Raw genomic sequence first — 27740 nt, 5'->3', positions numbered from 1 at the left:
AGTACTAGTTATCAAGTTATCTCCAATGCTTAGGATTGGCTAAACATTTTGTACCGTCGTATTTACTTTTCTGTGTAATAATTTTTGTTGATGTCTTCTTATTCTATGGTTAGCTTATGAACTTTATATTTATTTGTTTTTATTTACCACGTGATGTGATAAGGTAATAAAAATTTTGGAACTGAGTCTGTTATTATTTGTCGAACACTTTTTGAATGATTAGTTTTGTGAATGTGGTTTATTTTGGTGATTTCACTGAAGATTCTGATTGATCTAGAGGATATTTAACATTGTGAATTTAGTGACAATGTATGTTTTTACATTTAGAGTTACTTCTAAAATGATACTTAGTACATTAAAATGAAGTGTATGATTCATTTTTGTCTTCTCACTTTCGTTTTATAGATCCATGCCGAAAATACAATGGGAATGAAAAAACATGGATCTAAGAAAGAAGCTCTTCCCGTCGAAAATAGTAAAAAGGAACCTCAGAGGCTGACTTGGAAATGTAAGTGACTAAAACTTATAACTAACTGTCAAGTTCAGTTTACATATTACAATTTTTATTGTTTTATTAATTGATTGTTTATTTTATGCTTTTTTTTTTCTATAGTTATCTTGTATGTAGAGAACTTTAAAATGCATGTCCAAGTGTAAACAGAATTCTTGATAACTTAAGGGAGTTATACTTTGTCTCCGATGTTGACCACCTTTGTTCTCTGAAACCCTGGATTTTAATTTTTCACCTAAGGCCTAATATTTTAATGTTCTAAGCTCCTGCATATCTTACTTTTGTGTGTGATTCGCTATATTTTTCAGTTAGCCGATTGTTGCTACTAGCTTATTATTGGAATTAGGATTCGTATAATTTTAGAGGTGTATTATAAGTCTAGTGAATCAAATTTTATAATTATAATTATTAATTAAAGGCTGATTGTTAGTAGTTTGGATTCAATTTTAATTAGTTACTTTTCTTATTAAGATTAGTGAGAAAGGTTGAACTTTTAGTTGATTTGTTGATGTGACCAAAAGTGTTTAATTGTGAAGAATACCTGTAGTGACCTTATCACCTGTAGTGAACTTATCAAAAATAATCATCCTCCTTGCTACTATTTTTATTCGATATTTGGCTAAGATACATTAAATTGACATTTGCTTTTTGTAATTTTAACTATACATTGACCAATGATTTTATGAAATATGTTAATTATAGAAAGTTTTGTTATCTGGCTGACTATCTCGGTCAAGAATCCAATAGTTGTTTATATCTTTTAATCTTTTAAGGGACCAGAGAAAGCAGAAACTGGCACCTGTGATTTAATTATAGTAAAATTAAGATGGAAATACTTTTGTTGATAAGCCATACAGGTTTAGATTTAGTCGTGGACTTCTGCTCACCAAAAATATAAGAAAATTGCTATGGTTATATTTGTCGGCAGTCATGTTCCAAGTTTTTTATTTGTTAAGTTTATCTACTTTTTATTGGCCATTGTTTTACAATCATTCTTAATATAAATGTTAAATATACTTTAACACTTGATGTTTCATGAATTTCTGTAACTTCTTTCTTAAAATGTTGGTTTTGAAAGTTCCACTTGCACTTACTCTCATACCTCATCTAGAGTGGTTTACATGAAATTAACTAACAGCAGTTGTTTTTTTCCAGTCAGTTGTAATTTTTGTTTTAGTTAAATATTTTGAAAAAATCAATTTTCTGCCTGGTTAAACATTTATTACAAATCACTGGCTCTGTTAGTTCTTTTGTCTTGTTTAACAAGTATATCGCTAATTACTTTATTGTGTAAAATTAAGCCTTAAAGTTTTACTTAGAAATCTTTTTTGTATAGTGATCTCTGTGGCACTAATGTCAAACTCCTCCCTTACATTATTCTCATTATACCAGGAATCTCAAAAGAAAAATGATGATCTATAAATTTTTTTTCATAAAGAACTTTTGAACACTTTTTGAAGTGAAGAAAATTTGAAGATAGTTGTATGGGAATATTAATACGTACATGTGTTGTGATTTATTGCACTCCAGAATATATTTCTATTTTAAAAATATTTTGTCTACCCATATTACTGACTATAAAACTGTTATGGTATGTTAACTTGCTTCCAAAATTAGAGGTCTCACATTTTAAGATAAGTAGAATCCAAAAATTGAACTAAATAACAATCTGTCTACTTCCTATGGATTTTCTCTGAAACTGCTTGACAGATTTTGAACCAGATAATTGGTTGTTAAATTTTAATATTTCGTCTTTAAAATAATAAACTTGATTTATTAGACTTAAAGATTCTATTTACTTCAAATTTCAGCTAAGTATGAACAAATATGTGCTACTCATGTAACAAATGGTACTGAAGAGAACGATGTAAAAGAAGAAGATGAAACTAGAAGTAATGCCCTTGATGGACTTTCAGGATACCTGAGCTCTGATAGCTCAAGCGGTGAATCTGAACTTAATGAGGAAGTTCAAAATTTCTTAAAGGTATGGTTAACGATTTCTAACTTGAAAAATCATTTTAAAATTTTAATGTTATTAAAATGTTTAATTGCATTACTATACAAGTGAATTCACTATATTTTGGTTGTTGCTCCACTTCCAATTTACAACAAAAACTGAATTTTCATATCATGTTTTTAACTATGACAAAAGTGTCTATAATGCACATAATATTTACGTTACCGGAAACGATTAAAAAAGTAAAAATTAACTTTATTTTCTTAAAATATCAATATAGAAATGCATGTCATAATATAGTTTCATTTGTAATCTGTAATGTCTATAAATACACAATTATTCTATCCTATATTGCTAAATATCAACAGTTGCTTTAAAATCATTTTGTTTTTCCCGATTAGTATTGGGAATGAAGCCATAGTTTTGTAGTTGGTAAGAAATAAAACAAATCTACAAAATTTAACTTCCGTCAACTGACTATGGAGTAAAATATTAAATAATATAAGTTTGATTATAATAGAAGAAAGTTTGGTTGAAGATAGTCTGGGTGGCAGTCAATAAAGGTATCAAAATAGTAAAAGAAAACTATTTATTGTTAACCAATTACTAGTTTACAATAAATAGTTTTCTTTTACTATATTGATGCCTTTATTGACCGCCAGCCAGACTATCTTCTTCCAATCTACTTCATACGGTGAACTATCTTCTTCTAATAATAGAAGAAAGATTAACTATTTCTTATTAATTGGTATATTTTTATTTTCATGACAGGAAGTAGATGTTTTGTATGAAGAAGACAGAAAACAACAATTAGTGAATGAAGCAATAGCTGCTCAACTTAAGGCCCAAGCTCAAGCTATCAATAAAATATCTTCCTCGGATGTAACAATGCAGCAATATGATCAGTCAACTGCACCAACTGTTGGTAATAATTATTTTCATTTTTTATGAACTATGAACTATTTTTATGAATAGGCTGTAATGTATTATAATTATACAATTTATTAATTGTTTTTTAATTATGTCATTTATATAAAATTTTATCTTCTCTGGCTTTTTATTTTAATAATACATTAGAAGCTAGATAATTTGTTTATCTTTATTAAATGTATTGATTTCCTTGTCCAAGAAAATATCTCTTTAATTTGTATAAAAACTAAGTGATCCAGTCCCCGCAAAAATTCACATTTATTGTCTTCTGAGTAACGTATAAGTCTTATAATTCAAATTTTCAAATATTGAGTTAACTCTTAAGCTTTCAAGAGGGAGATAAGAGTGTGGGTGGAAGAGAATTGTTTCTTTGAATTTTTTGTTCAAGCAGAGTTTTGTTTGTTTAAACTTGTTTTTCTATTCTACCAGACATAGAACACCAATTAAAAATATGGTTTGCACAAGCAAGTAATGTATGGGTTAGAGAAAACATTTTAAAGAAGAATGTTTCAAAAAAATTATAAGATTTTATTCACTTAAATGATGGTTTAGTGGTCATAGGGATCCTTAATATAGACTTTTTCTTTGAAACTGCACACTGTGGTGGTCAATTCCTTAGCCACCTAACTTTTATTAGTTTCAATTATTTTAAAACAAATGTTTGGCTTAAATTTAATGTTTTCATTCGTATCGGTAGAGCAGAAATACACACATTGATGGAGTTGCAAACTCATTTAATACTGTTTAACCGGGTATTGTTAGGTGAATAGTAAGGCTGAGGGACATTTTTATAAAACATAAACCATTTATTTTTTTTGTTTGTTTGAATAAGGAATAGTATATGTTATGTTGGTCAATAAATTACATTTTGTAAACAGTGTGTTAAAATATTGAATGTGAAAATTCACATCTTTTGATTTCATTATTAATTTAACCAGAAACATTTTGGCAAAATAAAATCATAAATACAAATCTAGAGTTAGAGAAGTAAAATAGGTCCATAGAAAAAAAATTATTCGCTATGGAAACGTAGGAAGGCTATAGACTGCTTCAGGAGTGGTCGAGGCCGAATAGCCTGAAGCTGACTTCAAACCTAGACTGCCTAGCACCGTATGCATTGGTTGTCAATGAAATAGGTCTCATTGATAACCATTGAAACGGTAGCCAGGAGGAACTGCTTGTCTCTACAGCAGGCATAACCAGCGCTGAATTCTTTTTAGCCATACCTTTTGCTGTTTTTTAATCATTCAACTAACACAGAGTGCTACACTTTAATAGATGTATCCTCCCTAACTTTGTTGTTTTTTTTCACTTTTTTAAAAAAATTATTGGTATATTCTGTTTTTTTTTTTTTTTAATTTATTGGTATATTCTTACATTACTGGCTACACTATTTTATCATATATATTTTTATTCCTTTTTATTTTGTTGATTTTATTTGTTTATGTTACGCTGTTTTTTCCTATTTTATAGCTTGGCAAGAGTGCTATGATAGCAGTACTGGTTATACATATTACTGGAATATGGAAACTAATGAAGTAACTTGGGATATGCCTCCAGAATATCAAACATACATGGAGGCTTTGAAACAGTGGCAGCAATATCAGGCTCAAGGAGGTAAATAATTTATCTATTTTGTTATTTATTTTTTTTTTTTTGTAGTTTTATTTGCCTTAGGAAGCTTTTTCCTATCTATTTATTTATTATGAAAATCCTAGTAAAAAAAAAAAAAAAATAATACATTAGAATTCACTTAAAATAAATTCTACAGCTTTGTATATAAGAAATTATAAACATAGCAGAGGTTTCCTGTATAAATTGATTTATTATTGCATTTTTGTAAAAATGTTAGTAGTTTCAGAAACCCTCTTGTAAAAGCCTGTAATTTTTTAGAAAAACCCATAAATTTGGGAATTAGTTGGTGATTTCAATTGGTATACACAATGACTTGTTCTTAATACTTCTTCTGTGACAGTAAAACTCTGCTCACTTGGGAATGATAAGTTTTAAAAATTAAATATTAATTTTATAGTTGGTACAAAAAAAATTAATAAAATATCAAATTTTTATTTATTCATGGAGAAGATAAGCTAGTAAGTCAATGGAGTGGATAATCCAGTAATTCTTTTGGCAAAATGGTAGCCCCACCAGTCACAATTAAAAAAAAAAAAAAAATCTTGTTTTATTCATTTTACAATTTTGTTGCCTCTCTCGTAAATTTTTGCTTTTCTGATTTACAGTTGTTTTCATGTCAATTTCATTTTAAAATAATACTTGCATATATATATATACAGCCCTAATGATTATCAGTTCTAGCACTTTTTTGTTTTGCTTTAATTTGTGCATTTGTTACATTTTGACACATGAATGGCTCTATCTGTATATATGGAACTTTTATCTGGAAACATTGTTAAAATTACAGAGAGAAAAGTATTGTTTAAATTTATAGTAAAGTTTTTATATTTATTTTTGTAAATTATAATAAATAAAATAAAATAATTCAAATGAAGTGCATTCTATTTATTATTTCATGCTTACGGGCTCAGTTTATGGATCTCAGATATGCCTTTTATGTTAATTTCTAGCTGTTGGTTATTTTTTCTGAGTAAAACCAGTTTGGTAATACTTTTTTTTTTTTTTTTTACAAAGCATTTCATTATTCTTGCCTCTCACTTTCACGCTACTTTTAATAATAGTTGCAGCTTTGCTTCAAGCCAGAGTACAACAGCAGATTCAGCAACACCATATGCTGTTACAACAGGCTCATGAACAACAACAAAATGTTACAAAGCAAGAAGTAGCTAAGGCTCAACAAGGTGGACAGAAGAATAAAAAGAAGAGTGAAAAGAAGAGTGATTCAGAAGATGAGTAAGTTTTACCATTTCCTTTTTGGTTATTTGAACAATTTTATTTAAATTACTGCTTTCAATTTCTAAGCCTCATAGGATTTTATATTAGAAGGAGGGAGCAATAAGAATGGGTGGAATCTCTTGTACTGCATTTTAAGATGGGAAATGAGGGAAGGGATATATAACAGATATAAGTTTGAAAAGTGGATTGTGTCTGCACTCATATGACGGGGCTCATCAGTTTTCTGTGATGTCAGTAGTCAGTAAGTTATTAGTCCTTAGTCGAATCAGACTGTTTATGTGTGTTTGCCACCTGTATGGATATCCTGTTGGTGTTACTGCCTGAAATAGTAGGTTAGTGCAGTGTTGGAGGTTATCAAAGAATTTAATATGCTACCGTGAGATGAATTCCATCATTTTCAGCAGTCCAAGTGTCGTATGGATGTAGTCAGTTTTCGCTGTTTATAAAATAGTATGTTTCAGGATTCTACTCTGAAACTGCTGAAATTTCTTCGCTGCTGTGGATGCTATGTTAGGCAGCTTAGGTGCTCTGTAGAGGGGTTTAACCGGTAACAATAAATGAATGCTTTTAATTTTAATTTGTGTGCTTTCTTGTATGTTATTTTCATTTTATTTTAATCGAGAATCTATTAAGTTTTCTAGCTATACATTATAATAAAAAATTACTTAAAAGTGTATTGTATAAATTTACTCTCTATAATGAATTATTCTCATTTCTTCATTTGATTCTTACAAATATAAGAATTTATCTTTATTTACAAGTTTATCTACATATTGCTTTGATTTTATAAGCCATACTAATGTTTTCTTGTGTCAAAGGATTTTCTGACACATTTTGTCGTTTTATGGTTTTATAGTGTTTGTTACAGTTGATTTCATATTTTAGCCAATGACACTTGGTATGACTCCAAAATGTTGTGCCTAATTCTCTTATTGGGAAGTTTTGCTGACAATTTGTTGTTCTTTTGTATCAGTCCTCTAATTATCGTTATATCAGGATTGCTTCCACTGTCAAGCAGAAATGCTGTGAGCTAATCAAGATTTGTTCTAGTCTTATTCAATATTCCGCACAACTAGTACTTTGTGATTATGGTAGGGTTATAGTTTAGTTTTGCTCTAGCTCGTTACTGAAGCATTTGTAGGATCATTTAGGAAATTTTTTTTAGTACTATATTTCTTGATAGCAAAGTTTTACTAACTGTTTTGAGGCCACCATTTATTTTTAGGGTGGGTGTTGATGATAATATTAGTTTGTGTTATAACTTCTTAGCTTTTGAAAGTACTGACAAATCGAAATATTCTATAAAACCTGTCTCCATGACGACACCGGTGGGTTATAAAACTAATTCATTATATTAAAAAAAACTTGTTCAATCTATTTCTTCATTTAAAATAAAATCTATTGTATGAGCCATTATTAATTTATAAATTAATTAATGAATAAATGTCATCCTATCGACTTACCTTATACGAGATATATTTGAGAAGGAAAAGATATATTTTATCATTCAGTTTAGATTAATATTTTAATTTGAGCTGTGTATTTATATATGTGAAGGGCTTGGAGCAAGAATGTGATAAACACATGATGTAAATCAAACAGCTCTACAGTTTTGAAAGTGTCTGCAATTCTTATTAAATGTTTTATATAGTTGATATTCCATAATACTTTAGATAAATATTTGGGGATTATGGTGTTTGATAAAATAACACAATAAAAAGTTTTATTGAGGAAAAAGGCAGCATTTGGCACATAATTCTAATTATCTTCAAAATTATGGTTTATCTCATTGCTGTCCCAAGTCTTTTATAAGTTAATAATTAGTTTTTTTTTTTTGTTTTTTTTAGAAGGATTGAATTAATAACTTCTTATGGGCCTTTCTCAGAAGAAGAATCTTCAGATACCGAAAAGAAAGCCTTGAAAACAGCAAAAACTAAAAAGAGGAAAACTGAAGATAATGAACAAAATGCTAAACCAATGGGACCACAGTTACCGAAAAATAAAATTCGCAGAATCAATCGGCCATTACAGTTACTGAAGAGCAGTTTGGTTCCGTATCATCCTGAGAATGAATCAGATACTGATGAACAAATAGAAACTTCAAAAACTTCAGTGCCAGAACCATTACCTTCTCGTGTTGAAAAAGATTCACTCAACGTTTCCAATGTTTCCAGCCCTGCTCAAAATCCTACTGTTGAAACAAAAAAAGATGATATTGAAAGCATTCCTGTTAAAGAAGATGATGACGAAAACAGGCTTCTTGATCGTCTCAAAAGTCAAACTCAAGTACTTAAGGAATTGGGAGGAGAGATCCCTGAAGAAGTAAAGAGTATAATTGTGGATAACAATGATAAGGAAGAAAAAAAATTGGATGAGTCTAAAGTTCGGAATAGTCTAAATGAAGAAAGCAAGAATTTAAAATTGAAGCTTTCAGCTAGGGCTAAAAAGCTCATTAATAAAGCCAGGAGTACTGAATTTTTGACAGCTCCCGATGGGCTCAAATCTGTAATACATAAGAAGGATGAAGGTAAGCCATTGTATTTTACCTTATTGCTTTTTTTTTGTTTTTTAATTTAAATTTTTATCCATACCCTTAGTTTTGTGATGCTTATTGGCTTTTAGTGGTTAGGTTTAATTTTTAATAAAAGAATGGGATTATTGGTGTGCTTTTGATAACTTTATGTTTACCCTTTTTTGAAAGTTTATTTATTCTTTAACCCGTACTTGTAAATTTCACTTAAGAAAAAATATATTTTATAACAGGTTATTCCGAATTAATTGTAATATTTACTGTTTACTATTGAAAATGTTTCTCTCATGCTGAGCATCACATTATAATGGGATTATGTATAATTGGAGTATATATACTAGAAAAATGAGAAAGAAAGGGTACGATAATGAGTCCCTCTGCATTTAGAAAAATAATTAATGAGATAATAACCATATTAAATGATAGATGTTTATTAGAATGAGTTGGCAGGTTGCCAATCATATCTTTTAATCTTAAGGCTGATGTTACTACTTGTCTGAATATTCACTTATTAGTTATAAACAAATCATTTGAAGGCTTTTGGCTAACTCTGTTCGATATGGACATATTGTTTAAGATTTGGCTAACTCTGTTGGATATGGACTTATTGTCTAAGATTTGGCTAACTCTGTTGGATATGTACGTATTGTATAAGATTTGGCTAACTCTGTTGGATATGGACATATTTCTTGAGCGATTCCAAAGGTTTTAGTTTCCTATAAAATATATTCTTTTGACGTATAAACTCATTTTCATCTCTAGTATTGAAATCATCCATTATCTAAATTCATTTTTGATGTGAGGTGCAATAACTATGGGACGTCATTGGAATCAAAATTTCCATTAAGATTTTAAAGAATTAAATGATGGTTTAGAAATTTCTCTAAAGATATTAAAAAAATTATATAAATGCCTTATTCAGCAAGAATAAAAAAAATGCCTAAAAAAGCAATTGTATAATTTTTATAACTGTTTAATTTAATTTTATTTATTTTAACAAAATTAATCAATTTTTATCCTATTTTAAAAGGTTTATATTATTGGAGATCTTAATTTAGAATTTATTATAATTATGTTTAAATTTTCTTCTGCATCATGTTTCGTTGACACATCTTAGCAATATTAGGTTACCTGTTTCTGATCCAAATGTATTAAAACACCCCTAATCAAGGTTATGTTAGTCCCCAATTAAATTTTTCCTGTGTTGTATTTTTCGCTGCTTTATTTTATGATAAAACCATACTTTTTTCTCTCAATCATTGGTAATCAATTGGGACCGTTTGAGGGTGAAACAAACATCTATTTCTTTATTATTATTTCAAGTAGTAGTTAATGTATTATATTGATGTATCTTCAGTTATTATTATTTTTTGTAATTATACTTATTGATGTACATATAACAAAACTCGTTTTTTATTAGGTGAAACAGAAACTGTAGTAGAAGCAAAAAAGCTCACAAGACTAGGCATGCCTACTTCCCTTCTTTCAAATGACAATGGTAAAAATACAGAGGTTAAACCTAGAGAAGAGGGTAGCAGAGGTGGTTTCGGTTTTGTTGCTGCAAAAGAAGATGCAACCAAGATAAAAAATGAAAGAATTACTTTTGTCAAAGCTGACACTTTTCATCTTTCTGAAGAAGAAAATAAAGGTAAACTTTAATTCTCAAATTGAGTTGTATTTATTCCAAGAAATCCTGGATTGTAAATCTATTGTTCCTTGTTTCTCATTAAGCTTTGCAAAGCTCCAGCCTTCAATATCTATTTTGTGTGATATAAAATATTCAGGATTAAATTTATCATTGGAAAAGAAATTATAACTCTTATCTTCAAAATAAAAACATATATTCATAAAAACTAACTAGAAAAGTAATTTAATATATGTATATATAAAATAATCAATGGCTATAAAGCCTATGCAGTGCTTTGATCTCCAAGACTACAATAGTAATCAAAAACAACAATTATAAAAATATAATCAAAAACAACAATTATAAAAATACAGTCAAGAATGACAATTATAAACTCTTTACCTCATACAAAATTTTTATCATATTTAAAAAAGTTAATACTTTTAATAGTTGTTTTAGCCTAGATATACTAAAACTTATTCATGTCTATGTAATTTAATCTTTACTTTAAAACCTTAAACATAAGACAAATAAACAACCTAACATAAATACTCTAATAAGTAAATCTATAAGCCTTAAATTAACAGTAACAGAAGGCGTTGTATTGTAGTACAATAAAACAATTTATCACCAAACTATCCTCACCTCTCTCAGGTTGTGAGGATTAAGTTCCAAAAATGATTGATTGTATATTATTATTAATTTTTTAACAATCAAACATTCAAGTAATGAGTTGTTAAAAAATACTTGTTTACTATCTTATGGTCATCTCCCGGAGACTTATATCATTCCTTTGTTTTATTGTTATGTATTATATAAGTTTATGGCTCCTGAATATACTTAACTATTTACCTTTTATTTATATGGAAATGATTTTGTGATTGCATATATTTGTTTGATTAATGTATTATCAGTTAATTTTTGGAGAATAAAAAAAACATATTTATTTCTGCAGAAACTGAAGTTCAAGAAGAAGAAGAAGATGACGAAGAAAGTGATATGGATGTTAAAGATGTTTCTGCTGTGCTACAGGACAAAATACGATTTCTCTCGGACAGGAAGGAACCAGTCCCTCCCGTACAAATTTGGATTATACAGCTGGAGGTAAAGTTATGCTTTCAATCATTCTAATGGCCTTCATTTTGTTTTCTTTTATTATTCCTAATATTTTGCATTTTTTAAAAATTTTAAATGTCTTATATAAATTTGCTTCAGTTTTTTTAGATGCCTCTCTCCTCTTTCAGATTCATATCCTTACTACTTCTGAAACCTACACCCTGGAATGTTATCCCTTAAAACTCGCTTCTAAATATATGCTCATTCTTGGGCAATTTGAAATAAGATATAGACCTCACTGTTTGTATAGTTTTATTTTGGTTTGTTTTACAAGCTTTTATGATCAAGATATCCGTAACCTCCCTGTATGAAAAACCCTTTTTGTTAAAAATATTTTTGAAACCATCTACCTATCTTTTGTTTGTATTTCCATCCTACCCTGCCTTTTAGGCAATTACAAGTGCTTACAGGAGTGTGATGATGCATGCCTGCCTAATAACCCTCAATTTACTCTTTCATAGAGATGTGTATAGACATGATGTGTATAGACTTAGTCATCTGTTTGGCAACGTCATCCTCTTAGTCCTCTTCTGGCTCTCCTTTGTCCAACTGCCTCTTAGCAGTACAGGTACCTGCATGCAACAGTTATACCTTTCAGAATGATAAATTTTCTAAATTAAAACTTATCCTGAGTACAACTCATTAAAAGTTTTAGAGTAATGATTTATTTTAGGTTCATATTAAATCAAATTTATATAAAATGTGGGTGACACTCTTTCATCGCGACGTGAAACTTCTTAGCTCCTCTCATTTGTTGAAAAGTTTATTATTTCACGTTTAGAAATTTGATCGGGTGAAATTTCTTAGTTAAATTAAGTATCCTTATTTAATTTAATAATTATTTAATACTTGTTTATTTATAAGGGGGAGTATTTCACTTTTTTTATGATTCAGGCTCATTGGCTCTAGCTACCAAGCCTAAAGATGTTTTAAAAATAAAATAATCTTGTGTGAAGATTTTTATACATGTGTAGTTACTTGTTGAATAATTTAATGCATAAAATATGATTTTTGCATGATGTATGCATAATTTCCTTAAAAAATATTTGCCTCTTCTGTTGGATTTACTACAGAAGAGAGAAAAAATACAAATACCTGTACTGTATGATTTATTTAAGATATTTTTATTTTATTAAATAAATTAAACTGATCTATGGGCTATTTTAAATGAAAATTGAATTATAATAAAAAAATTATTTTATATTGTAGACCCTGCTGAGTGCTTGGGAGAATAAATGCTTAAAGAAGAGCTATCTTGAGGATTGGCTGAATAACACAAGGAAGGAGCTCGAAACCCTGGAGGGTACTGTAGCACCCGACGGCTGGATATGCGAGTGGCAGAGGTATGACCCCGATCATCAAATATTATCAACCAATCCTTCTCGTTTTCCCATTAATACACAAGTTTACAGCTTCTTCATTCCAATACCTGTTGCCTGACTAAAGATCTGTTATCTATCTATCTGGCTCTCAAGTAAGAAAGTAAGAAGGCTACTTAAGGTAGGATAAGCTTTAATAATTGTTATTTTTGTATTAATATTAAATAAAACATTTTGTGATAATTTTATGTAGTGTTAGTGTTGTATTGTTTGATTATTTATTTTTTTTCACTAGATGCTCAAATTAAACATCCTGATAATATTCTGTTATGAGTAATAAACTAAATAATTATCTCAACTTATTTTTATGTTTGCTTATTTTTTCACAGTCTTTGATGACAGGTCTGCACTAGTAGTAATTTTTACCAAGTATTCTTAATCATATTTTTATTCATATCCCTTCTTCTTTATTTATGTTCTTTAACAGGAATACACATTAAACATTAATCTGATGGATGTTTATTGTGCATGAAGAGCCAGAATTCTTCTTGTATTGGATAGTAAAAAATTAGCTAAACCTGTAATATTTTTTTTTGTTTTAATACCGGTAAATAAATATAAGACTTATATTCACCCTTTTCTAATCTTATGTTCCTTATCAAGCATTATATATTTAAACAAAAGGATTGGAATATTTATGCAGTAGAGGTTTGATTACTTCCCATGCTATCACTTTTTCATATTGAAATGATCTAATTTTATAAATTATTTGTATCGAAATTATTGTTTCATTTCAATAATAAACAATTTATATTATTTTATTAATCTGTAGTTTGCTTATTTGAACACACTAATCTGAAGAATTACCAGTCTGATTTTAAAAATTCTTTTTGTGTTTGACCATTTATTGAGGAAGCCTTTTAGGTTTATAGCATCAAACTAGAATCCATAGGAACACAGCACTAAGTAATGAAATATTGTGTAAGTGCATAGCCGTAATCCTTTTCCTTATGCTGTATGTGTGCAGTAAGGCTTGAGTCAAGAAAAGATAGTTTTGTCTCAGCTGTAATCTTTCCGTGACAATTTCTTTGAAGCTGAAATTTTTATGAATGGGTCTTCTTAAGTTGTAGATGTGCCAGTAAGGTTGGGTTTGAAAAAGTGCTTATATATATTTATATGTGCGTGTATTAGTTTCATAATTCGTCAATCTTTTAAATAGAATTAGCTAGTTCCGTTGGTTTGTAAATAAAATACATTCGTTTTTAACTCTGCCAGTGTCGTGTCCAAAGTCACGAATCAAAAATGAGGATGGGAAACAATATAAATTTAACATTATTATCTATTATATACATATAATATTTAATTGTGTTTAATTTTATTAAATACAAGAAAACAATAAATTTCATGAATTACATCGCAGAGAATAACATGAAATTATAAATTTAATTGGGTGAATTATATAGATCACTCCCACTCAAGAAAAGTGTCACTAAGTATTTTTAAAAAATAAGAAGTTTCTTATAAATTACAAATCAGTACTTCTGATAATAAATAATTACCTGAAATTTAATAGAAGAAGATATTACATCAACATAAGTTTTATAATTTTTTAATGTTGGTTTTTTTTTGTAGGACGAAAACTGCGCTTTTTAATTGCATCATTTTTCTTGCATGGGAGTGGCATAGTTTTATTAAATAAATTATAATAATGTAATAATAGGCAAAATGCATTTCAATTAAGAAAGGTAGTTGTATTCTGCCTGAGTAAATAAAAGTATTCGTTCCCATAGAGCTGTTTGAATTTCCAAGGTTGGTGTCCCTTCAGCACAGTTTTCTACATCTCTCTTCCATCGCTAAAGGGCTATTCTTAATAAAAATATGGATTATTGAAATTTTTACCTAAGCTTTAAACTTTTGTCGAAGTATGAATTTATTTTATCAGGATCTACTGGCCTGAAGTATTATAATTCTGTTCACTTTTGGAGGAATGAATATTGGATACAGACCATATTTTACATAGAAATCCTCAGGTTTTTTTCTTTAACTCATTTTAAAGTATATGCTGTAGTTTGTTTTGATACTTAAGGGCTGCCTGCATTTTAGGGTGTACGGACCAACCATTTTAATTTCTGACAGGAGGAGGAGACGTTTGAGGGCCGACTAATAGTTGTCTGATTTAAGTGGAATTTTGTACGGTTGGGTTTTTGTTGAACGGGAGCAGCAAAAATTTTACTTTTGAAAAATCACTCGGTAGCTAAGGGCCATCCTAATGTGTAGGAAAGTCAGTTATTCTTAAAGCTCTTGTTATTGTAGAGGCATAGATTTAAAAAAAAATAATTATATCTTGACCACTATTAACTTGTGTAGGTACATCTAATCCATATTTGGAATGATTATGAATCATTGTTCATTGATGGCCAATTGTGGTGTCATTGCCTAGTTGACAATACTATACTTACAAATATGACTACCACATTGGTAAAATATATGACCATAAGGAATTATAAGAGTTGGTTTTAAAAACTATTAGATTTTTTTAATAGTAATTTTCAACAGCTCTATAATTATTGAATTATTACTAAAATTTTTGAAATGGCCAAAATTTTATTTTAATTGGGTATGATTAAATATAATTAGGTAATCAGAACATCATTTATGTTGTATTATTGAAAAATCTTTTTAAATTTTTTTTTTTTTTTAAGACTCATTTTCTTACCTTTCATTGGGTGTTTGTTTAAATTATATGTCACTATTTTCTTTATTTTTCCACAGATCTGTCCTTTTAAGACTGTGAACAAATAATTATCTCTTTTGCTACCATGTCTGTTGTTTGATTTGTTCTTCTTTTCATGCTCACTCATACATTTTAGTTATTTTTTTGTGATTTTAATGAATGAGATGTTTATGCTCCAATCGAAATTGGAAGAATTGTATTTATTGAAGTGTTTTTAAATAATTTTGTACACGTTTCTCTGATTGATCATGTTGAATCAATAATTCTATACCCTATTAACAATTTTGTATTTGAACGCCTTAATGGCCTATAAGATAAATCATTCTATGATTAATTATTTCTGTTTGAATTTTTATTTATTATGGATAAAATTTTATTATTTAATCAATGTTGGATTTAAAATTCTTGACTATTTAGCAAAGTATTGTTAGTTATTTCTGCTGAATTGACCTATTTATATATACAGTATATAATATTTTTGTGTTTTACTAATATTAAATTATATCTGTATATAATTGTGATAATTTATTTTTGATGGAATAAAGTTTTTATTTTTGTATTGAATCAATTATTGACTAGTAAGTTTCATTCCATTCCCATTTCTCTTTATCATTTGCTTAAGGCAGGGGTCGCCAAATTAAATTTTCGATTACTTAAATTTGTAGTTCTTTTCTGTAATTAAAAAAACTTTTTATTTTATATTTATTAGTAAATATAGTAGCATTTTTTTATAATCCTTTAATTTTTTTTTCTGTTTTAGTCATAGTTCACCTTGGAATTCCTTATTAAATTATTTTCTTTGTTTGCTTAAAATAAAATTAGCATATTGTAGGTTCTCCATTCTGTGACATCAATGTTTTCTTTATGTGCAAAACACAATTTTAAATTTATCATTTAATTTTTGGTAATGTTTGTACAAATTTCTTAGTCATGATCGTAAAAGTAATCTATAAATATATTTTTGAATTTAATCCAGTTTTTCCTCTGAGGCCCCTGTCAACTCCTTATTGTAGATCGACCCCCTTTTATTATTTGACAACCTTTAGTTTTAAATTGTTAAAGGAATTTCAAATATTTTTATTGAATAAAAAAAAATCAATTAAATTATAATAGAAATTATTTACAAGGGGTTCATATTATTTTTAAATACTGCAAGGGTAGTAAATGGTTGTAATTTATTTGTAAGATGTACATATAAATTTACACATTTTTTAAAGCTATAATATGCATTCTTGATAAGATCCTATTAAAGTTTAGGTTCTAACTGGACAATTGAATTATATGGATGATGAAAAATAAGATATTTATATTAAATTTAGATTTAATATTAACTCTACAGGCTTGGTTAAAATGTAATTTGAGGTAGGCAGGAAGCTCTGTACCCTACGAGAGAGTTAAGGTTCTGAGTCTGTTTTGATTCTCTGCCGTATTTTTTTTATAAGATGGACTGAAATGTAGCTGATTAGTAGCTCTTCATATTATAAATATATTCAAATAATCCTGAGAAGTGCTAATTAAACTTGAACTGCTGATTAATTGTATTCTAATTATTTCTGCTTAACCACTTAAATTCTTTAATTTCATTTAAATAACATCTTTAATTTCATTTGAATCCATACCTTACTATGTATAGGTATGAAGTAAATAACTAGTTAGCCCTGAGCCCCTCGAGTGTAAAATAGACCTCGCAAAGAAATGTGAATATAAAAATGTTTGTTGATGTTATACTCTTCCATTTGAAGGCTTTTAAGGTGCCCTGTGATTGTTGATTTTATTACTTTTCAAAATCATACTCCCGACCCTTTGGTATCTAAATGACAGTAATTAATATTTACCAAAATCTAATCTACCAAAATCGTTAATATTCTTTACATTATTTTGGTTTGTGAATTTTACTGATTTGTGAGTGAACAACTTCTCCCGATTGGGTTTTGTAAGTGTAAAATTTTGTATTGAATGATGAGTATGAAAACTAATATTTATTTATTGTTTTATTCTTAGTTAATACTTAATCATTATGTATAGATTATATGTTGTATTATTATTTCAAGATAAATATACTTTGATCTTGTTGCCAGGAATCCCAATTCGGCTCATGAAGGTTGGGTTATTGTTTTTGTTTGTTAAGCAGTTCTTCGCTACGGATGTCATAACAAAAAAAAAAAAACAAGTCCAGGAACAGTTATTGTATTAATTTAAATATTAAAGAGATGGAATTAGCGACATGCTACTGTTAAACGAAAGAGAAACATGTTTATTGTGCTTGATACCTGATAAAAACTAAATTAGAACTGAACAATAAATAGATGCTTCTTAACAACACAGAAGTAGATTTTGGATGCATGCTTATGTATTCATTTACTTTTTATTTTTAAACTCAGTTATACATTGAACCAAGTTGACAGCGTAATGACGGCGACAGAATAATTGAAATTTCCTGAAGCTTTGGAATTTGAGACGATGTACCTGAGAAAAAGCACCCTTTACTTTGCTCATCATATTTTATTATAGGGAATAACACTTCATTATTATTATTTTTTATTTTCATATTTTTCTTTTTTAATTCCAAGATTTGATAATTTGAGATTCTGGTAAGACCGTAGGTATTTTTAATGTGTTTTATTTAATTTTATCTGTGCCCTTCCGCAGCCTCTACTTGTATACAAATTAAGTTTATTTAATGTTATTGTATTATTTAGTTTTTATAATCACACTTTAGTTTATCGTAGATTTTTTTTTTTAAATATTCTTAGTTTTAATGTAACTAAAAATTGATATTAATTTTAATATCATACTACAATAATGTACCTATATCATTGGTATTATTGTTCGAGGAATTAGAATAATTTAATTATTTATTCCTTTCAAGTTTGTTTATGACATTTTTTTATATGCTACTATTGAAATCCTTTGTGTAATTTTTGGAAGGTTATTTGTATTAATCCAATCGATTTATGCTTTCCTCTGTAGTCTTCGAAAGATTTACCTGTTTTAAAATTTATTTCTATCTTCATTTATTAGCTATTTTGTTTAAACAAAAAATTACTTGTCTCTGAGCCTTACTAAATTTATTTTATGTTCTGAAGTGAAATCTCTTTGCCAACGTTTTACCACTCAGGAAAAAAAACGTTATATGGAAGTATGTTGATTTCATGACTTGAAATGAAACAGAAGTTATGGTGGGTAAGGGGAATTCTTGCAGAAAAGATTTTATATTGTATTAGGAGAGCTGAAAGTTAGAGGAGCTTAATAATCCCGGTATTACGAGTCCAATGCGTGAGCTCATACTCTCCTATTAAAATATAAAAATATCCCTCCTAGAATTGAATGAGTAAATGGTTATTTGATTGTAATTATTATTTATTGTTCTGGAGCTAATATTTTCTACCTTAAGTTATAAGAGGGAACGCTTGATCATTATTAATACAATTTTAATATATTATTTTATTTCCATAATTTTGACTTCTGTTGATAAGTCCCAAAACTGCTGAATTTTTTTTATTGTAAATGTCAGTGATTTTTTTTTAACACTTCTTATATAATTTTTATTTGAGGAGGTGGAAATAATTGGTTATAGAAGTTTATAATTTGTTGACATCTAATTATAATCATTTTAAATTAGGATTTAGCCTTGAGATCATCAAACAGTTTTTACCAGTTGGTTCCAGAGGGACCAGTTTAGTTTGACTTTTGTTTTTAGCTTCGGGTTACTATTTCTTCTTTTTTTTTATCCTGGCTTTCAGGATCATAATTTGTTTAGTCAGATATATATAGTAAATATTTATTCAGCAGAAGTAATGGAGTTATGAATAATTTTCTACAAAAATGCACTTGTTAGGTCCCCCGAGTCCAAATAACCAACACAACATGGTCTGTCTATATGTAGTTAACCTAGCTTCAAAACGAAAAGTTGCATGAAACTTAAATTATGTATATGTCTGAGATGTTACAGCAACTTTTTCACTAAAATTGACTGGCCAGTAGTGCATATATTGTTACAATTTATTCACCATTTTCTTGTAAATAGCTGACATTTTGGAATATTCAATTATCTGATATTAAATATCTGATAGGTATTAAAGACCACTTGATATTTAGCTTTAATTTAGTCTAGCAAGTTTTGAATTCTGAAAAGCTTTTTAAAGAGATTCAACGGTTATTTTGTTTTTTTTATAGAAATCTTGTTTCAACATCTGATGAAATCAGTTCGTTTCTGTTATCTACCTACAGAGTAATTATTAGAGTTTTCTGTTGTGAAAATTGGAATTCACTTATTGTGCTTGATAAAGTACTCCATCTACTTCAGTATTTTATTTTCTGATATTTTTTTTGTTAGTATAATATTATATGTGATATGTAGATAAGGATTATCATTTTTTCTCAATTAATTAATGAGGCTGCGGAAAAAATTTGTAATTTTGTCTGGAAGGTATGATAATGCAAATACTATAGAAAAATATTTTAATTGGTTTTGAACTGTTTGGTTGAATGAGTTTGTCTGGGTGTAGGGAGGAGAAACGGTACCGCTATGTGAAGTCTTCTACTGGTGAGATAAGCTGGGAATTTCCTACAGCTTCTGGTGGAGGTGAAGAAGAAATGGACCTTTCAACAACACCACCTCCTTTACCTGTTACTCCTCCACCACCGCAGATTTCTGTTCCGAGCCCTCCATCTCCTCCGGATATTTCTGCTCCAATAGTAACACCTACATCAGGTATTTTTGTTTTTTATAATATATATCCACCTTATTTTTTAAAAATTGCTTTGAATTATGCACATAGAAGATGAATAAACATTCATTTTCGGGGGAATGTATTTGGAACTAGTATTGAATGAAAGCCAGCTGAAGTTAAAACTTGAATGTGATAGCTATAGATGATCACGTCAGGTTTTGAATGGGAAGCTATTACCATGATAAATTTTTAATTTAAAAATTTTAAGAGGAGGATCTACTTGCCATTGTAGTTTCAATGTTAGAGAAGAGGTTATAGTGGTATGTGGTTGAAACTTGGAGCTTGAATTGTCTTGGTGGATGAAGCTAGGAAAACCAGAAACGTTTGTGGTCGTTAACACTGTGTATTTTGTTATTATGATGATAGTAACATAATTTTTAGTGTTGACTAAAGTTCAGAGTGAATGTGGCTCAATATTGTACCATTTGCTCTTCTTGGTAATATTAAGTAAAATAATTGAATTTAAAACAATCAAACTGTAAGAACTTACTGATGGTCACTGGAATATATGGTGTACCAACTTTCTGATGGTCACTCAGCAAATATGTAGTTTGAAATAGTGTAGGTAACCAATTCTAACCAGTGTGGGAGGGTCGAATTTTCATTTTTTGGGAGTCACCATGAATTAAAATCAGTTTCCCAGATTTAAATCTAAGTAGTAATTAAGTTTCATTTTTAAATAGTTATTAGTTTAATTTTTAATGCTCTATTTGTTTTAGAAGAGGCTCCACCTCTGCCTGCTGAAGTGCCGCCACTTCCCCCACTCCCTCCTCCAGAGCCACCAGCGCCTCCTCCACCACTTCCTCAGTCACCACCTCCTCTTCATTCATCGCAACCTCTTCCTCCTGGTGTTGATGCAGCGGAACTACCTATACTACCTCCTGTTACCACAGAGTTTCCAACGATTTTGGCTCCAGTATATCCTCCATATTATCAACCTTTTCCTCCTCAGCCTCAAACAAATCAATCTCTTCCACCACCTCCTCCTGCTGTGGTAAGTGAATTTTCTAATTACTAATTATAAACCAATTAATCTTATGATATATGTATTTAAATCACACATATCTGTATGTATCATCTTAACAGTCACTTTTAGTCTCCTTGGTCAGTCGAGGCATCTCTCCTTATGACATGATGGATTCTTATGGGGAATTGAATTTTTAAATATTTTTTTCCATAGGTTTTTCGATTGTCAAAAACAGTAAAATATTGTTTTCTGTTCATGATGATTTACACTTTTAGGGTGCATCATATAAAAAAAAGTGCTTGATTTGAATTTGTTTTAAAATCTGATTTATTTATAGAATCTATCCAAAAAACTACCCCATCTCATAAGGATACTTACATGCATATGCAAACACTAACACGCACAAAACATTAGTACACATGTCTAGCTTTACAATCTTTAATAGTGGTTGTTTAGAATTAAAGCGATGAATGCCAGATTGCATCTATGTAATAATTAGTCAATGGTATCTATTAGTTTAGTCTGGTCACTGGTACAACCATTGATCTAGGTTTGTTCTGTGGCTGACCATCGTGCCAAAAACAATCTTGGTGGTACCAGGTTAATAACAGGGTGTCTACCAGATCTTGAATGCCTGGAAAATTTGAACTTTTATGAAAAAACACTGAAAGTCAGGAAATTTCACTAACTTAGGACATGAGAGCTAATTTACTTTGATAAATCAGAATTGTTCTTTATTACATAAAGGTTACATGTTAGTGATATGTACACAAGTATGCACATAACACTTCGATAATATGAGAAATTTTTCAAAAATGTTTTGGTAATATCCTGTAATAGGTAGTCATGTTAACTATAAGTTAAATTAAATTAATTTTGATCTTTAATGGTTTTTTATTTATCGTAGGTCGATAATGTTCCTCCACCTCCTTCTTCACATGATCTATCCTCCGAGCTGGATAATTTCTACAGCGACTTGGCAACTTTGGAGCCAGAACAACCACCACTACCTCCTGTTGAGCCACCTCCTCCACCACCACCTGTTGCCATTCCTCCTGTAGATGTGTTGGATAAAGAGAAGAGCAAGAAGAAGAAAAAGGTTTGTATGATTTTTAATAAAAATTATTTGAAGTTTCATTTTTTAATATTTTCTAATAAGATTGGTTTATTATTTTAAAAAAAAACCTATTGATTAAATATTTGAGCTCATTCCTCAATACCTAGGCAGTGGAAGAAGTTGTTCTAAATTAGAGGAAATAAATAAATTTATTAAAGGTGAAATATAAGCATCTGAGATGTCCAAGAATTCTTTTTACATACAGTATACACTTGGACTCTTCAATTATTTGCTCTTATAACTTGAGATATATTAAGAATATAACATCTTTTTCTCCTAACTAGGGGACCCTCCAGGCCTGCACCCAGCCTGTATAGTGGATAGCTAATATTTTAATTATTTCAGTACAAAACTTGATGGCTAAGCTTGCTGCCTTACCAAATACTTCTCCTTTCCTATGGTTTGGTAAAGAAAAATTATTTCGTTAAATATCGAGCCCAAAACTCTTCATGCAGTGGCAGTAGTAAAGTTTTTGTTAATAATATAGACACAAATCAAGAAAGGCGTTTCTGTTGGAAGATAAATTAGATACAGGTTAAGTTCTACGTAGAAGCTCCTTGGGTGTTCCTTTTAACAAAGGAGTCAGAAAACCACTGATCCCAAGCCAAATTTAGCTATATTAAGGAGATTGATGCAGCTTTTCATTAAAATTAGTAAAAGGTCAATAATATTTTGGATACATATGTCAGATATTGTTTTCGCTTCTTGAAGAGGTCATTTATTTTGAAAGAAATAGTTTTTTTTAGATCATTGATATAGAAAGAGGCTTTTTATCATATTTTTTAAAGTTTATTATATAAGTGTTTAAATTGATAAAGAATTTTTGTAAAAAAACTATTTCAAAATTAATAAATCTTTTCTAAAGTAATTTTAAGATATTTGACAAGTGAAAAACTTACTGATTTATTGATCCCCTCAAAGTAAATGTAATCTGTTCACAATTGATATTGTAGCTTTTGAAATAGAATCCTTAGACTTACCTAATAAGGTTTATAAAAATTAAAATTTAAATATCTTTCTACTGTTATTGAATGTTTAGAAAGATTTTTTTGGATGTTCTTGCCAGATTCGATTGGACCTTGGACTTTGTTTACATTTATAAACAAACTTTTTCCAACATGAACATTATTAAAAATTAGTTAAGAAACCTAATAAACGATGAGGGCTTAGATTCTATAAGACTTTTCAAGGAAATGTAAGCATATTGTTCTCATTAATTAAAATGCCTGCAATGTAAATGTGAATTATATATGAATAAATTTATATGTAATGGTGTATTAATTACTTAATTAATCGTATTAAAAAAATATATATTAAAATAAAATATAACTATGGCTCTGATGAATTTTTCCCAACGTATTTATTAATGATATGGGCTCTTTAACTTTTTAAGCTTGTTAACCACTCCTGTAAGATATTTGCTGGTAGATCACCTGTCCTGTCTATTGGTTGGCAGTCTGCTGTTTGGGATGATGGGATCCAACTGTTAAAATTTCTGATGTTTTAAATTCAGAGTTGCAACCTTTGTTGTCGACATTGCTGTATAGTTATTTTCTCTTGTCTAAATGTTCAAAATATTTAGTATTTTTGTTTAATTCAGATATTCCCTGGAGTTGATTGTTGGTAGAATGTTGGAGGATTATTAACCAGATTAATTATAATTTGCTGTTAAGTTGATATGGATGGCGTGAACTGTATTTATGATGGGTTTGAAATAAATTATGGATGGGAAAAAAGGGTAATAAAACTCAATTTTGACAATTGATTTTAATGTCACTGGAAGATTGCTGATTGATCATGTGTATCAATAAATGGGATTTTGTTCGGGTGCGGTCAAATAAAACTCAAATAGTAAATTGGTTTACTATTATTTTTAATAATAGTATTATGATTTTAATGTTATTATGAATATAGCATAGTAAAAGGTATTATAATTTTACTTAGTTGCGGATTGGTGATGGACTATTGAGGTTTCTATGATGCATATTTATCCTTCTTGTTCTCCTCCTTCATCCTGCCTCTACTCCTCTGTCTGGGTGCGGTGAAATATCACTCACTCATCCTCAACTGTTGATCTTAACCAGAAATGATATTGCTCTGAGGAGAAACTTTGTTCACCCTGAACCTTTTTAAACTAATTGGATTCAGAGACCCTACTATTTCATGGGTTTGCCAATAGATGGCAGGATCTTCATGTGCTATTCAAATGATTTGAGTGATCTTCCTCAAGCAGTCTGTGTAAAGTTTAGCTTAGAATTACATTATTGTTATTAGTTATGATGTTTGTTTAGGGATAAAAAACATTTCTTAAACTCAAAACCATATTGATCCTTTGTGAAAACCTTTCTAGTTATTTAGAGTTCCTATAAGACATTGTAGATATGGTGAACTGTTTAGGAAATATTAATTTGTATCAATATTTAAATCAAAATCCTAAAATATTAGGAAAAAACAAAAACAGGAGCATGTGTAACAGGTAGTTGTACTTTGAACTCTAACTCAACCGGTAGACTTTTCATTTTGCAAATAAGGTTTCTGGATTTTGATATAGTATCTAAATGTCTTCAGGTGGGGTATATTTTAATTAACGAATTCGGCAAAAATCAAACCCTTAGTGAAAAGTAACAGTAATAAGATATAATGATTTTTTTCATTATAATATAAAGTCAACCCTCATGCTTTAATAGTAATAGAACATGGGAAGTTTTACATATGAGCGCAGTGTACTTACTAGTGTACCCAATAAAAATAATAACAATATGATCATATTTATTAAATATTTTTAGCCACTACTGGTGAAAAATACTGAACTAACTTTATCAAATTTTAATTACATCAGGAATTAAATTACAGGATTATATTAGTTATACAAATTAGTAAACATTATTATTAGCTAAAACTTCCTGTAATTTAATTCCTGATGTAATTAAAATTTGATAAAGTTAGTTCAGTATTTTTCACCAGTACTGGCTAAAAATATTTAATAAATATGATCATATTGTTATTATTTTTATTGGGTACAACTAGTAAGTACACTGCACTCATATGTAAAACTTACGTTTTAGCTAATAATAATGTTTACTAATTTGTATAACTAATATAATAAAGCTGAAGGGTTTGTTTGTATGAACTGCCAATTTTTGTACTAACTGTCCAATTTGAAAACTATTTTTATTTTACTGAGGAAGAATTTAGGCTTTATTTTATAACATTGGTTCCTTGTTAATGCCTTGATGATAGGCCACTAGAATTTACTTCTGCATATATATTGTGAAGAATTATTGTTTCAGATGTTTTATTGTAACTAATGTTCCAGTATTAGTTGAAAGATTCCCCATCCTTAGTTCAAAACAAGACTGGAAGTGGTCTGGGTCTGGTTCAATTTATTTTTTGACTTTGTGGTCCCCAGACTTTTACGAGTAAGGAACCATTGCTTTACAACATCACTATACAACCCTTAGAAATGTAGCAGTATCCATAAACATCAGTTATGCTGGAAAATAACAATTTCATTCCTGAGGAAGCAGGTTCTCTACAACAAATGTATTAAGTTAGATAATCAAAAAGATTGCTTCTTTGGCTGCAAGAAGTCTTTTGGGGAAAGAATAATGACTATAGATCATAGAGAAAAAAAAAAGAAATTGGAGATCTTACCAATTAAATCATTTTGTCACCAACAGGAAACATATATTGAAATATAACTTATTCACAAGTCCTATAAACTTATTTTTTATCTTTTGATACATTTCTGAAATATCTGAGATCAATTGCTAGAAAATATTATTTCAAATTTGGAAATAATTTTTATTTATGAGAATGAATGGGGATGCTAGTTAACTTATATGTATAAGAGAATGCTTTTTCTTAATATAAATCTCCAACCCTTTAGCTATTTCTTTTAATGAATGATATTAATTATTAATAATAATAGGATTAATTCTTGTTTTATTTTGTAGACGAAATTAGCTCCAGGACTCTCACTCAAGAAGAAGGGTGTTTCCTCTTTGGTAGCTAAGTGGCAACAGGTTCAAGAAGATGTTCGAAGGGATATGAAACATGACTGAAATTTATTTACCTTTCTGTACATAATTATTTATTAATAAACGTTTCAACCTGTATATATTGTAAAATAGGTCTTTAATATAAGTGTAGTTCTATTGATTATAAACAACAGTTATAGACTGACAATAAATTTCATTAATTAATTTGTCATATAAATAAAAGAAAAAGCATTGTTATTATTTTGTTGCATTGTTATTACTATTCAGATTATCGAGCATATATTTTTGTCATATTTTTTTTAAACAACCCATGTATCTAAGAGTGGTGTTTTGTTATAACTTTGTATAAAAAGCTAATAAAATTTCATGTAGATTTATTATTATTTTTTTTTCTGCATAATGAAAAAAAAAAAAAGAAGCTCCTATTTAAGGAATTAACATTGGCATCTTTAGGTTTTGAATACAGTAATAATGACCTTCCTTAACTCGTCATCGGTCGCTTGGCCGATTTTAACACGGATGGCTGCCTTGAGACATTTTTTCACATTTCTTAACTAGAGTTCTTGAACGCATTTTTTAAAATATAAAATTTTGATTTAGATTAGGATTATTTAAGCATAACAAAAAGAAGGATTAAAAAAAATTATCTTGATTCAAGAGCAAACTTGTTTTAAAAAATTCAAAAAACAAACATCCTGCCTCATGACCTACTTGTCTGTTGTGATGTTTTAATATTGGTTGATTAATATTTGTTTTCAACACAGCCAAAAATGCTAGCTCATTATTTAATTCTTGGTGATCAGAAGGCAATGTGTATGTATAAGTATAGAGATATTGATTGATTTACCTTCACAATACATCAATTTACACTTTATAAACTGTGGATTAAATTATTTTGATACATTAGAAGGAATAATTGGAATAACAAAGGCTTCTTGTTCTTTTCGTGCCATTAGGCATTATTTAGTAATTTTTCTACCTTACCTTGTCTTGAGCAACATAGGTTTTTGAAGTTATGGAATGTTATGCATGACTGCCTAATAAAACTACTACTAGTTTGTTCTTTTAATTCTAGCGACCTCCTTAATCTTCTGGGGATTTTCCTTGTGCTGGTATCCTTCTGCTTCTCATTCCAGGATTGAAGGGAGCTTGCCCCACCATCATCTTTAAGCCATTGATGAAATATTTGAACCATGGGAAGATTTTCCCACTTACCAATCTAGGAAACTCCTAAGTGGGGACATAACTTCTTGTGTTTCTCATGATCGTGGCCCTTCAATTTAAATGTGGTCCAGGTCGTGACCTGATGTTTAAGATTTTCTGGAGC

The 27740-nt window shown here is 29.1% G+C and overlaps 1 protein-coding gene across 4 annotated transcripts; it reads left to right on the top strand.

The window, feature by feature from the left end:
• On the top strand, positions 1-26790 carry LOC106678689 (formin-binding protein 4). Of its 4 annotated transcripts, none has more exons than XM_014417392.3 (14): positions 1-108; positions 406-508; positions 2323-2495; positions 3240-3393; positions 4872-5015; positions 6095-6266; positions 8117-8796; positions 10220-10447; positions 11382-11530; positions 12752-12885; positions 20104-20309; positions 21051-21322; positions 22203-22394; positions 26369-26790. In XM_014417392.3, exons 1-14 carry the CDS (start codon positions 91-93, stop codon positions 26474-26476), a joined length of 2733 nt encoding a protein of 910 aa, XP_014272878.1. In that variant the 5' UTR covers positions 1-90; the 3' UTR covers positions 26477-26790. The 4 variants fall into 4 exon arrangements, with proteins under 4 accessions (XP_014272878.1, XP_014272876.1, XP_066908445.1 ...); XM_014417390.3 differs by having other exon boundaries at positions 3-108; positions 21048-21322; XM_067052344.1 differs by having other exon boundaries at positions 10-163; positions 21048-21322.
• The last annotated feature ends 950 nt before the right edge of the window (positions 26791-27740 follow it).

This window comes from Halyomorpha halys, unplaced genomic scaffold (genome assembly GCF_000696795.3).
Source record: "Halyomorpha halys isolate HHAL.00 unplaced genomic scaffold, Hhal_1.1 Scaffold155.1, whole genome shotgun sequence".
Lineage (NCBI taxonomy): Eukaryota > Metazoa > Arthropoda > Insecta > Hemiptera > Pentatomidae > Halyomorpha > Halyomorpha halys.
The sequence above is the reverse complement of the archived record's forward strand: the minus strand, read 5'-3'. Positions and strand labels throughout refer to the sequence as shown.